This window comes from Porites lutea, chromosome 3 (genome assembly GCF_958299795.1).
Source record: "Porites lutea chromosome 3, jaPorLute2.1, whole genome shotgun sequence".
NCBI classification, from domain to species: Eukaryota; Metazoa; Cnidaria; class Anthozoa; order Scleractinia; family Poritidae; genus Porites; species Porites lutea.
In genome coordinates this window covers 40,182,323-40,198,031 of record NC_133203.1, presented here as the reverse complement: position 1 = coordinate 40,198,031, position 15,709 = coordinate 40,182,323, and the positions used below count along the sequence as shown (strand labels likewise).

The 15,709-nt window shown below is 38.5% G+C and overlaps 1 protein-coding gene and 1 pseudogene across 1 annotated transcript; one reads left to right on the top strand and one right to left on the bottom strand.

Moving 5' to 3' along the window:
* Nucleotides 1-15,709, bottom strand: part of LOC140931125 (uncharacterized) — a 135,803-nt pseudogene that overhangs the window by 114,233 nt on the left and 5,861 nt on the right.
* LOC140929991 (GFP-like fluorescent chromoprotein cFP484) lies at nucleotides 65-4,922 on the top strand. Its single transcript, XM_073379660.1, has 5 exons — nucleotides 65-118; nucleotides 1,455-1,561; nucleotides 2,609-2,831; nucleotides 3,155-3,357; nucleotides 4,769-4,922. Exons 1-5 carry the CDS (start codon nucleotides 65-67, stop codon nucleotides 4,920-4,922), a joined length of 741 nt encoding a protein of 246 aa, XP_073235761.1.

Sequence of the window (15,709 nt, the reverse complement as noted above, 5' to 3'; positions counted from 1 at the left end):
ATTGGATCTCAGCGACTTCTTTAGCTCCTCCATGTCTTCTCTAAATTTGACGTTTTCACTCGAGATGCTCGTAATTGAGGACTATATAGATGACAGCATCAGTTTAATTTCCAGCAGAGTTGGTTCTTCTTCAGAGGAGTCCTCGTCGCCGAATATACCTTCTTCCTCGGTTTCCTTCATGTTTGGCTTCTTGGCGGAATTTTCAGCAGAACCTGAGCTAGAACCCCGGTCACCTCGTTTGTTTTTCCTCGAATTTGCCGACATTATGGACGTTGAAACAAAGCAAGCAATTTGACAGTAAAAACAAGAGCAAAAAGGACAAGAACCCAACGAAATTCTGGATTTGGGGAGTCGAATTTCGCGCTGCTTAGAAAACACGTCCGTCCACTCCGACTCCGCGCATGCTCTAAAAATTTAAGTAACCTGAGAATTTTCAGCCCTATATCTCAAAAGTAGCGATTGCAACGGCTGCCGAAAGTTGGAGGCATTTGTAATTTCTTAATTTCTTTGTAATTTCGAAATTTTTAAAACACACATGAAATATTTCCCTAAGCACTAGTTAAAAAATTTAGAATTTACAAGGATTTGTACGGAAAACCATGCAAGCGCGGCTGGGTCGCAAAAGTTGTTTTTCTCATTCAAATGCTTCTAACTTTCGGCGGTCGTTCTAATCGCTACATACTTTTGAGATATACGACTGAAAATTCTCCGGTTACGTAATTTTAATATGCTCTCTCAGCTTGTGTTAATAAGATTTTTCAAAAGTGAACTGTTTTCGTGTTTACCGTGGATAAATGGCAAAAAGGGGAGGAGACTGCTTACATCAGACTGGAACAAATTCTAACAACATAATCATTATCAGGATAATTTATGTTCTCACCATCCTGAGAAACCTTTGAATTCCGCCTTTCTGTGTCATTGTCTGAAAACCAGGCGTTTAATTCCATAATTATCACAAATCACTATCCCGAATTCCTTTTGCGGCTCTACATAGTCATGTAATTTTACTGAAGCATACAAGATGATACAAGGTCAGCAAGTTTAACCCCCTTTTTTTGTGGTTGATGATATTTATGCTGCATAGGTATTTAGATATGGTATGATAGACATATTGTTCTGAGCGTATGTAATGTTAGCTTTGTCTCAAAGGCTTTCTGGTTCGTGATTGGTTGAAGGAAATTTTGGGTGTGACATTCAGTTTTATAGCAGCACTCTCAAAGCTGAGGTCCCATTCACCCTGGTGATTTGGAAGAGAGCAGATCGAAAACAACAAGAGCTGTAAGGTTTATCCCAGTCTTACTTCAAGTCTACCATTATGGTAAGTTTTGGACGGGAAAAGGTTTTACAATGTATTTTATTAATTCTTATTGTTTGTTTTGCTCAAGACTCAACTTTACTTCCAGTTCTTGACGTTTAATTGAGCTAGTTTATCCAAAATTATTTACATTCCGTAGACTATAACAAGCGTAAAACAAGACATGAAGATAAAGCTTACAATGAACGGTAACGTTAACGGGCACGAGTTCACGATTGAAGGAAATGGAAAAGGAAGGCCTTACGAGTAAGTAATTTTTTTAAAAAAATGTTAAATCATGGTACGCACGCTTCTGACCTCTTTGCTTCAAACTGGTTTGTTCAGAAGAGCTTTCAGTATACATTTTAGGTTTTGCTTGTGTGTAAGAGATTAACCACCAAAAATTTGTCTGACCTGATCCTATGACTTTAAGCCATAGCACTGCAGAACAAAATATGCTGTTTTTGTTTCCTAGCCTATGATCGTTATGGCAAAGAACTAAAAACCTTAAAGAAAGTTTCTTCCTGACCTGGCTAAGAAATCGATAACTAAAAATTACCTATTCTTGCTATATTTCTTTTAAAAGAATTTACGACTACAAGTTTTTTTCTCTTCAGTTAAAAATGCTAGATCGCGAGCTCAGTTTTGTATGTTTTTTTTTTGAACACAGGGAGAATTTACTTGAAACAGACCCTTTATTGTCCCTCTATCTAACGTTTTATGAGATTGAACGACACACCCTCTGTGGTGTGATTAGACTATGAACACCCCTCCCATTTTACATTATCATCTGATTCAGCCATGTTGCTAAATGTGCATTTTCCCAAGCAAGCAGTAGGACTGTCTCAATGTAAATATCTGAGTTATAAAAACAAGAAAAGTCATTAACTCAGACTATACGGCAATATTTTAGGATATAAAAGAAAGCTACGATTAAATTAACTAAGAAAACAATTTGCCTTTAGCGGTTCTGAAACCTTGAGTTATGGCCTTTTAAAAGCGAAATAAGACTTTTACTTGAAATTGAACTGTTGCCTAATTGCGGTCGTATATGCGTTGCATATGAATTCGCCGTTTTCTTACCCAGCTTTGATTTCCCGTTCATGTTTTTTTTTAGGGGAACACACACTGTAAATCGTGCCGTCAAAGGGCGGACCCGTGTACGTTAAGTTTTCTTACTCTGCCTTGATTTCCCGTTCATGTCTTTTTTTTTTGTAGGGAAACATGTATACTGTATAAAACTTACAATTGCCAAGGGCGGTCTTCTTTACGTTTTCTTATACAACTTTGATTTCCTGTTTATGTTTTTTTAAGTGGAACACAAACTATAATTCTCAAAGTTACAAGTGGCGGACCTCTTCCTTTCGCTTACGATATTCTGACAAACGCGTTCCTGTACGGCAACAGGGCATTTACCCAATACCCCAAAGAGATACCAGACTATTTCAAGCAGACTTTTCCTGAGGGGTATTCCTGGGAAAGAACCATGGAATTTGCAGACGGAGGCACATGTGAAGTTAAAAGTGTCATCAGGTTAGTAAAATATAAAACCTGCAGTGCTCAGTACTTAAGTCGATCGTTTAAGTCGTTTTCATCTTTGATATATAATCGCTTTCATGCGTGCTTTCATGCTCTGCTATTACTGGATAGTGTCTTTCTTTTTAAACTCTGTTTTAAACTAGAACTGCGTAAGGCTCTTTTTCAAAAAAGTTTTCGTATAAAGAACGAAAAAGAAAAAAAAAACGAATTTTTTATCTTCTATTTATGTAGTACATAAGTTACTAACTAACAATGTTATTAGTCGCATTGTCGCGCACACTTAGTAAATCTTGCCCTTCTTTCGTCAGCTTGGACAAAGAGGACAAGGGCTGTTTTGTTTATAAGATTCTGTTCACTGGGAAGTTTCCAGAAGATGGTCCAGTTATGCGGAAGAAAGTTTTGAGATGGGAGCCATCCACTGAGACGATGTACATGAATGGTGGGGAACTGAAGGGTGATATTAACCACGCCTTGTTGCTCGAAGATGGTAGCGATTACCGATGTAACTTCAAAAGCATTTACAAGTAAGTGTTTGCGTCTTTAAGTGTTTTGGTGAATCTAACGTAAGCAATAAAAAACGTTTTTGCTGCTTGCATAGCCTGGTATACCTCTTGTTTTGCAAAAAAAACATTGTCATCAAAATACGAATTTTTCTTGCTTAAAATGTTCAGCGGCACCTAAAGACTCAGATTGTTTCCTAATACGTCAGAAGTGTCTAAAATTAAGTGTCTATAGGCTTTAGAAGCCTGTTTGGTTAATTTGGAACTGCCGCACAACTATTAATCTAGTGTTCATCTCACCCCGAACAGCTAGCTGCACTAACCATGATGGGTCCGGTCGAAATTTCGAGGGCATGGAGTAGCCGTAAAGTAGATCATTCTAGGTGACGTCTTGTGTTCATACAGAAAATTTTAAGGAGGCCTTTTTAGACAATAACCGAAACATCTTGGTAATAAAAAATGAAAAACATTACCTCCGAAAATCTTAGGTGAGTTGGTAATCAAACATTTTTCAATATTTTAGGTGGATGGTACGATTATCCCGAAATTGGTAGCCTTAATATTCGAGCTTTAGAAATTTCTACGGAATATTTTCTCCTTGAAGTAGATATCTTGCAGAAAGAGGCAGTTTAGAATTGGGTGCCCTTCTAAAGACGTCACCATGAGCAGAAAAACGTCGATGCAGCATGTTTGAAAAGATCGTCCTTAAGCAGTTGAGGAAAGTGATAAATAAGCCAGTTAAATTTCTCAAATTACGGTGGACCTCGAAATATTGGAGGGCCAAGGACTGGCAAAACATGTTCGCTATAACGAGGTTTTGTTATGTCCAGGTCCTTTTTGATGTATTTCACCATTACTGGGTAAAGAAAATCTTTCGTTATACCGAGGACTTCGTTATATAAATTTTCTTTCGTTATTCCGAGGACTTCGTTATATTGGGGTTCGTTAAAGGGAGGTTCCACTTTAGTACGTGGTTAAGGGATAATCGCGCGCGCAGCAAAATCTTGACAACTGTTGTTATATTCCCTCAATGCCAAGAAGCCTGCAGCCAATCAGAGCGCGCATTCTATCTTAGGGCGCTTACCATTTGTCAGAACTGGCTAGCCAGACCAATGCATTCGTCAAAAGAATTACTCTATTAATCAGGGCTATCCAGCCAGAAAAGTTTATTCCTAAATGACATGCTCGGATGTGATGGGCTTTAGTAAAAACCGATTTCAAGGAAAGACTAATATTTCATTTCCAAATTATTTTGGTCCTGACTTTTGCAAAGCTACCTTATTTAGTTATTCTCTAATAAGGTTTTCGCAACAAAATTCTATCAAGACATCGGAAGCTGTTAACTTGGTAATTGTAATATTCGGCTAAGATACGTGCTGGCGCAACCTGATGAAGTACTGTTTTGTGCTGATCTCAGCTCTTTTCTTTTTTGTAGAGCTAAGAATCCTGCAGGTATACAGTTGCCGCCATATCACTTTATAGACCACTGCATTGAGATTTTGAAGCACAACGATAATTTCAATGAGGTGGAAGTGTATGAGAAGGCTGCTGCACGGGGTTCTCCGTTTCCAGCTGTGACCGCCAAATAAATAACAGGCTTAAAGAGCGAAAAGCCAAGACAACATCAAGGAGGAAAAAAGTCTCTCTGTGTTTAAGGCATGTTCTAGGAATTAGTTTTGGTTACTTTGGATTCAAGAATTCGTTTCTGGAGTTGTTAGAATTTGAAAATAAGTTTTTTTTCTTTTTTTTTTATTTTTGCATGATTTCATCGTTATGCGCAGACAGAGTTGTTAAACTCACTTGTAATCAAATACAATAAGAATACTATAGCTGGGAATTAAAATTGTTGCAGAATTTAGGCCTTATGGAGGTTCATTTGTTTTGTTTGTATGCTTGTTTGTTTTTTACTGCGGGCTTGGAGAGTGTTGACTTTTTTCGTAAACACTTTGAACAAAAAAAAGATTATCAGTTAATTTCCTTCCTTGGTTTTTTGAATGCATGGTGGATGCTTCAAAATCAGACAATCACTCATTTTGAGACGGACAGTCAGTCACCTCCTCCATCCGATCCTTGAGTTAATTTCTTTCTTCGTTTGAATTAAAACCATTTAAACTGCTTCAAGTTTCTATCATTATTATTATCACTATTATTATTATTATTATTATTATTATTATTATTATTATTATTATTTAGCTGCAACTTGTCATGGAGATAGTTGCAAAATTCTTTTTTGCGAGTTTCCTTTGTGTCTTGTTTCGATGCTCCTGGACTCTATTTGAGACATTAGCCGCTTTTTCTAGCCCTGAAAGGTCGTTAGAGCGGGCCTCAACCGATGGAAACTTTAAACTTTTTTAAATCAATAATCGAGTTTCTAAATTATCTGTTAATTGCAGCGGAGAGATATTTAACTTCAACCGGCTCCTGCCGTTAGCCATGAAAGCCAAAATATACCGTTAACCGCAAATGTCTCCACCGCATTTAGGAAAGAGTGGTTACTGAAAGGGAAGGCTTAATGTGATCTCATTTTTTTGCCTATTCCTACAAGGGTCGTCCCTCTCTCTGAGTAAAACGTGTCACTAAAAAGTTCCAAATATTTATTAATATATAGACAATGACTTTCATCCTCACCAACTAGCATTTTTATCCATCAAGGAAGGGTAGCCAGACATGAAGATATAAAAATGGCTATCAAAATTAACGTAAATGAAGGTGTAATTTGACCTGTCCTATTAGAGTTATTTGTATAAATGGATTTGCATTTTCTTCGCTAACATCTTCATTTTCCGTAGACAACGGTTTGAATTAGGATATATCGAAGCCCTATTTCTCCCACTGCCCGTAACGTGATAGCCGTAAGACTACTGTGAACCGCGCTACTGCTGAAACCTCATTAGCCTGTGTGGCCGGCGTTGAAAGGGGAAGGGGAAGGGAGGATTTGGGCGCGCGAGAGAGCGTGTGGGGCGCGCGAGAGAGCGTGTGGGGCGCGCGAGAGAGAAAGGAAAGGAACGCGTTCCCCTCCTCCCTTCTCCCTCGCGCGTTGTCTCGCGCCCTCTTTCCCTTCCCCTTCCCTTTCGAACGCCTGCCGCACAGGCTAAAACCTCATTATCACCTTTGTGTTGTAATAAACCAGTTCCTTTTCATTTGAAGCTAAAATATTGTCGATGTTCCCAGCGCTACGGACTTTCTACAGTACACCGGATATGATGATGTAGACGGCAATTTTGGCAAACTATTTTGGTATCAAACGAGTTATGCAGCAGAGAACACACGGTTTTGATTACTTGATGTATATATGCGCGATTTTTAAGTCGTTCGTGCATTTAGTCCGCGGAATGAAGGGCTTGTAAAGGTTACAGATGTTAAATTTATGTCCTCTTTTATTTCTTTTAATTTTTTGTTCTAATTCAAGGTCGAGTTTTTTTGGCTTTAATAAAATGACCCGCTTAATTGTCAAAAAGGCTATGATAAAACACCGATTTGCCGTCAATTAGAATATTTCTGTTATATCATATAACTGTGCAAGATCTCGAAGGGTTACTCAGATTAAGTTGTTCCCTTACAGACGCAGAGTGTTCAGAAAAGCTTTGTATTCTACATAAAATTTGGGTAGGTGATTGGAAGTTTTTTAACGTTAAAAATTTAAAAGCTTAAAATTAATCTTCCTCCGATCTGTTTTAGATAATGCAAAAGAATTATTTTCCAACTGCTTTGCTGAGAACTCGCGAATCTTTTACAACACATAATTCGCTGTGCTTTAATAATTGACTCTAAATGTGGTGCTATTACACCTCCGTGTTCAACATCACTTATTAATGCAGAGCGTTTCACTTTATCTTTTCCTTTCCAAATAAAATTAAAAATGTTTTTATCAACTTCCTTAACAATCTCCTTATGTGAACAAATTAGACCAACCCTTTGCATAAAAACCAGAATAACAAAAGATTTTATTATACGCCCAAGGACCGTTAAGTTTCTCCAATTCCAGCATTTCAACAGCTTTCCTTTATAGTTTTCACAATCTCATCAAAATTTAACTTTCTCCACAGAGTCTGATCATATGTAAAGGGAACTTCTAAAATCTTAATAGCTTTTTTAAGTGTGATGTTTATATTGCTAGCAAGAGATATGACAGTCTCCGTTGTTGATTTTTGACAATTTCCCAAAAACAATACCTCAGTCTTTTCATACTTATTTTTAGTCCGGAGTGCACAGAGAAGCTATCTACCACGCTCAAAAGGTGTCTAATGAGGCGTGATTTCTGATCAATGAAGTCATATCGTCAGCAAATATTTCTAGAGTTTTATCTCTTCATTTCCCACCATTATTTCCTGAATATCTTTATTAAGACGTATATTCGCAGCAAGGATTTCCAAACAAATTATAAATAAATAAGGGGATAATGGGTCGCCTTGTCTGACACCTCTGACTATCTTAAAAGGGGCTGTCGACCGTGTAACTGTTATTCATAACAGTGCTGGAAATATTTTTGTAGAAAATTTGTATCCATCTAATTAAAGATGGCCCAAAAATAAAAACGGAGAGTGCTTTGAACATAAAGTCATGATTAATGGAATCGAAAGCTTTCTGGAAATCCTTAGCTACTAACTAAGCCATCCATCTGATATCTTTCTTTAAATTCCAAAATGGCCGTATTTATACTAGAAGACGTCTTAGACGTTCAGACGCATTAAACTTCTGACTGTTAAGTGCGTCCCGTTTTTATACTAGACGTCTTAAACGCCTGAGACGACTAATTCATCTGTTTCGAATCTGTTAAGTGCGGCGATCGGACGCACTTAACTTCAGACGTTTTATTCGTCTGACATTTAATCGTCTGCCTTATTTCCCGCATCTATACTAGACGTCTAAGTCGTCTAAGACGTCTTAGACGTCCTCTAGTATAAATACGGTCAATAGCCGAAAAGGTTTCGCCGCGCACTGAAACAGCTTCTTCAAGACACGGAGCAAACTTGCGGAAAAGATCCAAAGAGAATGTTGCGTGCAAGAACGCACGCGAGGCTGAAAAAGACAAGGCGAGAAACTACCTTGCAGCTTGCTCATTCAAGAGCTACAAAGACAAAATTGTAAACACAGCTAAAGGAAGAGGACGGCGCTCGCGTAATGAGACCGTGACCTTTCCATCACAGGATGCACAATCTCAGATCAACTCACGGTTAGCATGGGTTGACAACCATCCCACAGCCCCTGCAGGGATAAGCTCCGGAGAAGAAAGTCTAAAGCCAAGAGAAGATTATAAACACAACATGAAATAACTGTTGAGGTACACCCAGGACCCAGCGACCCATCATCAAAACAAGAAAATTGGAGAAAATCCAGCAATACCAAACACTTACCGTGATAAAAGTTCCAAGAGAAAAGTAGTTTTCATGGTTCACTCAGATTCTGTGAGCAATCCATTAAACCAGAAAATGGTCCAAATTCCAGTGGGTAGTTTAGACCATAATGAAGACACCATTGGAGATGTCTAAAACACATCCTATGCAGCGGTGGATCCAGGGGGGGGGGGGGGGGGGTGAATTGGGTGGCTAGCCACCCCCTTTAAAACAGCTCCAAAAAATATATACCGAGATATAATACGCGTAAATATACGAAAATACGTGGGAGAAAAAGAAATCGAGAAAACTATCGGTGACAATATCTTTTCTTGACGTAATCTGCTCAGGAAAAGAGGGCACATTATGAGCTTTCAGGCTCTTATTCCTCAAGTAATCCTATTCACCTGCAAGTCTGAGTAAGCTACAGTAGAACTCAGCCCGGAGTAGTCAATCGATAAAAATCGGTATCGATAAACAAGCCGATAGCAATCAGGTGATTTTTATTGATTGATAACGGAAAACAGTGAAAATCGATAAACTAAATTGCTCTGTCAAATCGATATTATCGATTTTTCATAATTTATATCCCACACTGTTGTTTTTTGGCATAAGTTAGATAGTACAGCTGAGAAACACATCCACGAGCAACAACTGACCAACAAACATGAAAATAACAAATGTGGAAACTATTACACACACAAGATTCTCTCTAAAACCCTTTTGTACATAATAACAAAAACGGTTCGGTTTAATTACATTCGCAGTTCTGCGCAGGCAAAAATCACGAGAAATACATACATAAAAGATTTCCCAGGCTGAATTCAGACATCCCCTTGAGTCGAAGGGATACCTGAAATTCAGGCTTAAAGATTTTGCTAGATAGATTTTCACCTTTTTCCGTTATCAATCGATAAAAATCACTTGATCGCTGACGATTTTTGTCGATTTCGATTTATGTATTGGCCACTCCGGGATGTAACTACACGCGGAGCTAATGTTATTTCGAAAGGGTGGCAGATCTAAATCGTGAAAAACTATGCGCCTACAAACTTGGCCAATATAGGCAATCAGAAGAAGATTTTTAACCAGGTTTTAAACAAAGTCATAATAAACTGTTTGATCCTTCGACTCTCAATTGTCAACAAATTCACTGTTTGCATGAAATCAGTTTTCATTTTTGTACGTATGAACAGATGTTCAGATGTATCTTCCGATACAAATCGATGAAATCGATAAAATCTATGTAAATCGATAAACGAAACGAGTGTGTCATCGATTTCTACCGATTGATCGATACAATCGATATAATCCATCAGATTTACCGATTTTTATCGATTGACTCCTCCGGGAACTCATGCGCGGATCCACATCGGTGTCCAACTTTTCACGAAAATAGGTCAGATTTTTCATATATAAATACATTTTAAAAGGAAAAAGGTTGAACGCTTGCCAATATCCTGTCTTGAATAAGTCAGAAACCCAGGAAAGGAGACTTTAGGAAGTAAAAAATCTAAAAACTTTCCCGGGGGAGCATGTCCCCAGACCCCTCCCTCCTAGAAGCTTGCGCCTTCGGCGCTCAATTAGGAAATCCGTCAGTATGTATCCTAGATCCACACCTGGAACTTGGTCAAGAATTGTATGGCAAGTGGGGCCGTCTGATGCTATTCCCGTCATCTTTCGCAAGTCGGGAACTGTTTCGATAAATGAACCACTGGAAGCAAGGCGTCGGATTATGAATCCATCTCGGTCTCCTCACAGAACAGACAACACGCAAAAAACATCTTCGTCCCAAAAGTGAGGGAGCTTCTACAAAATTCTCGCCGTTCTTCCTATGGAAAGCACGGAGTGGAGGGGTCATTTTCTTTTATCCGGAAGATCCTTACTTGGCTTCCCATTCTAACATATGATCACCGAACGACTCTCAGATTTGGCCTTCATCGGCATTATGCAAATGCAGTTACCATTGATAGAAGCGTGGTTTGTGAGAAATTTCTGGCTCTGCACCCTAGACGAATGAAGGCGTCCTCACTTTTGGACGAAGCTTCCATTTCTTCCATTTTGTGGCGTTTCAAGACTATGCAATGTTACAGTCTACAATTCGTCTTTTCCTAAATCGCCATGTTTTGGGACAAACATAGGACAACTTAAAATAAATTAACGTAAAGTTTGGTGGCTGATTTGTTTCAGCCACCCCCCATTAAAAATCCTGGATCCGCCCCTCCTGCTATAAACCAATTTTTAGGCTCCATATTCTCGGAAAGTCCTACGGCCAACGAAGACGGCACTAAAATAGTCGTTGTAGACGTCAATTCAAGTCCCAAAGACGACCCAGCAAACCAGAAAATAGGCCATTTCCAGGTTCCCACGGGTCTCTGTATCAAAACGAGGTTAAGAGCTCAACCTTTGATATGGAAATGATTTTTCATTTTCATGAAAACTCATTTTCACAACAAAATTTTGTGCACGTGTTTGCCTCATTTTGAAAGTGAGGGTTTTTGGACTGTCGCAAGTGGCCTATTGCAGAAAGTCCAACTGGCGGTACCGATTTTGCAAGACGGGTCACCCCAGAAACTAAAGATCAACCAGTAAACCTGAAAATGACGGAAATCCAACTAGATTTCTACGAGGAATTCTTTGAGGACAATTCATGAGTCAAGAGGAAAGCCTTCTACAGCTTGAGAACTGTGAAACCTAAGAGTAAACGGGTGCCAAGCTAGCTGGGATGGTCCTTCTACCTTTTTCATTACAAAAAAACCTCCTATGTGATGATGCATTTATAAAGTTCTCTGTTTCCTCTCAATAGTGAGTTTACGTAACAGGACGGCAAGAAGAAGAAGAGGACGGCAAAACACTTGGGTGTGACAAACGTGACAGGGCTGTTACTTTTTGGGTATTAATCATTTCCTTTTTATCACACTTTTAAAATCATAAATGTATATTCTAGTTAGTTTGAGGTTCTTAAGAGTTCATATAGACGAAAATATTAACTGGAAAAATCATATAAGTCATGTTTGTAGCAAAATTACAAACCTTTCTGGTATACTTTCTCAAGCAAGACATTATTTACCTCATTTGTTATGCGGGGTCTATATAATGCACTTATCTACCCATACCTAAGTTATCGTAACATTGTATAGGGAAACACTTACACATTAAGACTAGTACCAACAAGAAGGCTACAAAAGAAAATTAAAGGATCATTACTTTTCTAAAATTAAAATAATATACTGGTCCTCTCTTCAAAGAACTATCGATTTCACCGTTTGATGATATAAAAAATAAAGCCATTGCTTTGTTCATGTTTCGATACTTCAATAACAATGTACCATAATCTTTTAATGATTCCTTTTCTCTGCATGAACAAAGATGTTCATCAATCATAACAAAAGATCATCCACTAACGTTCACAAAATCCAAGCACGAAAACTACCAAAAACACTCGATAAAAGACAAAGGAGTTTTAATATGGAATAACTTACCAAAATCTATAAAAAGAAATTCAGACATTCAATTCATTCAGGAAAAAAATTAGAACGCAGTTTCTCCACAAGCAAGAAAATTACAATTTCACTTTAGAAACGTATTTACATATATATAATTCGGGCGTCGATAAAACCCGGAACACGGAACATTCCTGAACATGCCGGAACATCCCGGAACGTGAAAAAACAAAAATAATTTTCCTAAAAAAAAAATAATTAAATAAAAGAATAATAAAAAAATAATTTTTGTAAAAATTGATAATAAGAAAATAACATAAAATAGCATAAAATAACAAAAAAACGAAAAATACAGAAATAATTAAGAAAAAGAAACTGGTATCATCTCCGAGTATGAGAAAACAATATCTTGTCGCATATAATTTGTTGGGCGAGTGAGGGTCCATGCAAATGACAGAAATGAGTGAAGCCTTGCTTCTAAATTCAAAATATATTAAAATGGGTCTCGTTTGCCATGCGGTTAATCATTTGGCGGTTATCCATTTACGGCTCTGCGATGGTCTGAAACGTCGGTGCAGTATTTCATGTCAAGCCAAGTCGGTAAGTAACTCATGTAAAGCCAACATATAGTCTCCTTATATATAACCGACATCTGCTTACTTGAGGTGCTTTGCGTTCTTGAGGTTGACATGAATTACTCATAGACTAGGCTCTGTGAACTTAAGAGGAGCTTAGGGGCTCCTGTCTTTGGATTTTAGCGGACAATACTCCCATTCTTAGTAGTTTCTACATTGTTTCCAGTCAGCCTGATATTTCAGACGTCTCCACGAGTCGCAAGAGGAGTTTGTAGTCTCATGGAGACGGCTGAAATTCAAGCTATTTTTCACTGAATATTGCAGTATCCGTTTGTTACGTGTCCGGGTCAAAGGTGAATAGAAAGGAAAGGAGCCGTCCGTGTTTGTTTGTTTGTTTTTGTGTTACAAACTTTGCTAAATATTTCAATCTCGGAGCATTTGGCTCCGTCTTGTCATAGTCATGTCTGGACTCTGAGACGGGCCGAGGAAGTCTGTATGGATCTCCTGATCACGGAAATCACTACAGCCCCTCCCATAAAAGTTGTAGTTCCATTATTGGGTCATAATTTTATTCTGCGAACCTCGAGATTGTTTTTATTGTAATTATGCCGGATGAATAGTCAACTTTGTTATCTGACGCAAATCAACATAAGGATTTAATTCAACAGAGACCAGTCGCCGAGAATAGCTACCCATTGCTGTTTCCAAAATGAAATCTTCACTTGCGACTCGGGAGACGGCTAAAATTCAGGCTAACTGATAACAGTTAGAAACTGCCGCTGCGCTACCACTGCCACGGCGAATGTGAATCCTTATCCACTAAAGTACAAAGCTTGACTCCGTTTTTTTTCCTTTTTCCCCCACTTCGGAAACTGGTCCCAGGCTAGATAACCGTTTAACCGCATGGCAAACAATTACAAGAGGTAGCTGTGCGAGGAAAGCTTGAAAACCCCCCTCCTCGCGACCAGTTTCAATATATTTTGAATTTAGAAGCAAGCCTTCACTCATTACTGTCATTTGCATGGACCCTCACTCGCCCAACAATTTATTTGCGACAAAATATTGTTTTCTCATGCTCGGAGATGATACCAGTTTCTTTTTCTTTATTTTCCTTTTTATTTTTTGGTTATTTTAAGTTATTATTAATTTTTTAAAATTATTTTACTATTATATTTTATTCAATTAATTTTATTTTCATGAAAATTATTTTTATTTTTTCATGTTCCGGGATGTTCCGGCATGTTCCGGCATGTTCCGTGTTCCGGGTTTTATCGACGCCCATATAATCCTCGTAACACAGCTATATCATTTTCATTGAAGTAAACTTCTTCAGGGATTCTCCTCGCTTAAAATTTCGGTAAACTCAGTTTTATAGTGGCCTCTATTGGTTTGTAATTTCGTACGTGAATAAATTGGCCATGGAATGTGAAGACTTGTAACAGAACGTCTCAGTGAGCTGTGTCTACTGTTCATCAGTGGCTTGCTTAGCCACTATCATTTGACTTTCACAACTGACGGTGTCCATAATTTATTACAATCCTGTCTTACCTTTGGCAACAAGACCTCGCCACTTTTCACACTCTGATCAAATCACACGATCGAAGACAAAACCAAGTTCGACAGACAGAGCGAAAGGATAAAAAATGCTCCTTTACATAGTGAGAGAAACCTGGGGATAGCGCAAAAACAGGGGAGGGGGGGTGTTGTGGGGCGTCGGGGGTGATTATCCGTGATTATCAGAGATCGTCCGGGGGACCAAAGGTTTATATTTTTGTTTGTTGCTTAGTACTGTAGTTTCAAAACTGTACTTTAAGTGTATTTACTTTTATTAATCCTCTCCTCCTTCTCAGTGCAAATCGTTCATCAGATAAGAGCTCAGGCACTGCTAAAGGCACTGCTTAGGGACAGACATTTAGCGCGGGGCGGGGGGGGGGGTACTTTTTTATAAGAGGCTATAATGGGGATGTGCCGCTAGATGGGGTCGCATTTTCACAGCTGGATTGACTATAATGGGGTCGCCCATCTTCGGATTTTGGGGGTAAGACAGTTCTTCACATTTACGGTTAGCAAACGTACCAGAATGTTTGTACTGTATTTGAAAAGTGAAGTGTTCTTTATTCAATCTACAAAATAGGTCAATTCATAAAAATAGAAAGTGACTAAGCTGGGGTCGCGAAAATTAGATATTTGCCCAAAAGTGACTAAGGTGGGGTCTATAATTGGCCACAAAATAGACTATAATGGGGTAGGGCCTATGAGAGGCCAGCGGCACATATCCTTCAAAAATTAACCCAAGTAACCAAGAACGAGAAGTCCAAAGACTACTGCAAAGCTGATTTAAAACAAAGTGTATTGTTTTTTATAACAATATTTCGGCTGACCATACCAACCTTCTTCAGGTTTACAGATGTTAACACACTGTTTGTCATTGTAAGGTTTCTCACCAGTGTGAACTCTTTCATGAGCCCTTAGTTTGTCTGGTCGGCTAAAACACTTGCCACATTGTTTACATTCATAAGGCTTTTCCCCAGTGTGAACTCTTTCATGACTCCTTAGGTTACCGTTTCTTGCATTTCTAGAACACTTGCCACACTGTTTACATTCAGAAGGCTTTTCTCCAGTGTGAACTCTTTCATGATTCCTTAGATTGCCTGTTTCGCGAAAGCACTTGCCACACTGGTTACATTTGTAAGGTTTTTCACCAGTGTGAACTCTTTCATGAATCCTGGCTTTGCTAGTCGCTTAAAATACTTGCCACACTGCTGTCACTCAAAGGACATAGAGCTTGTTCTTCGTTTAAGGGGTTATGGTTAGGGTACCTTTTGACGGGAAATAGAAATGTTATTAGTAAAATGCACATTATTTGTCTCGTTGCTGCCAACTTAAACTTTACAGCCAGGTGGAGGAAGGTCTGAAGGGAATAGTTTATAGGTTTTCCGGGACATGTGGAAATAGATTTTAAAAAATTAAAAAAAATTAAAAGACATCCGCCCAAGAAAAAGTGGCTCCAGACTAGGCCTCAACA

What these genes read in the sequence shown, in the direction of transcription:
- LOC140929991 (XM_073379660.1), top strand. Translation starts at nt 65, where the DNA reads ATGCTCGTAATTGAGGACTATATAGATGACAGCATCAGTTTAATTTCC. An exon ending in GGAAAAGGAAGGCCTTACGA is followed by an intron (nt 1,562 to 2,608) that starts GTAAGTAATTTT and finishes TGTTTTTTTAAG; the next exon opens with TGGAACACAAACTATAATTC. An exon ending in AACTTCAAAAGCATTTACAA is followed by an intron (nt 3,358 to 4,768) that starts GTAAGTGTTTGC and finishes TCTTTTTTGTAG; the next exon opens with AGCTAAGAATCCTGCAGGTA.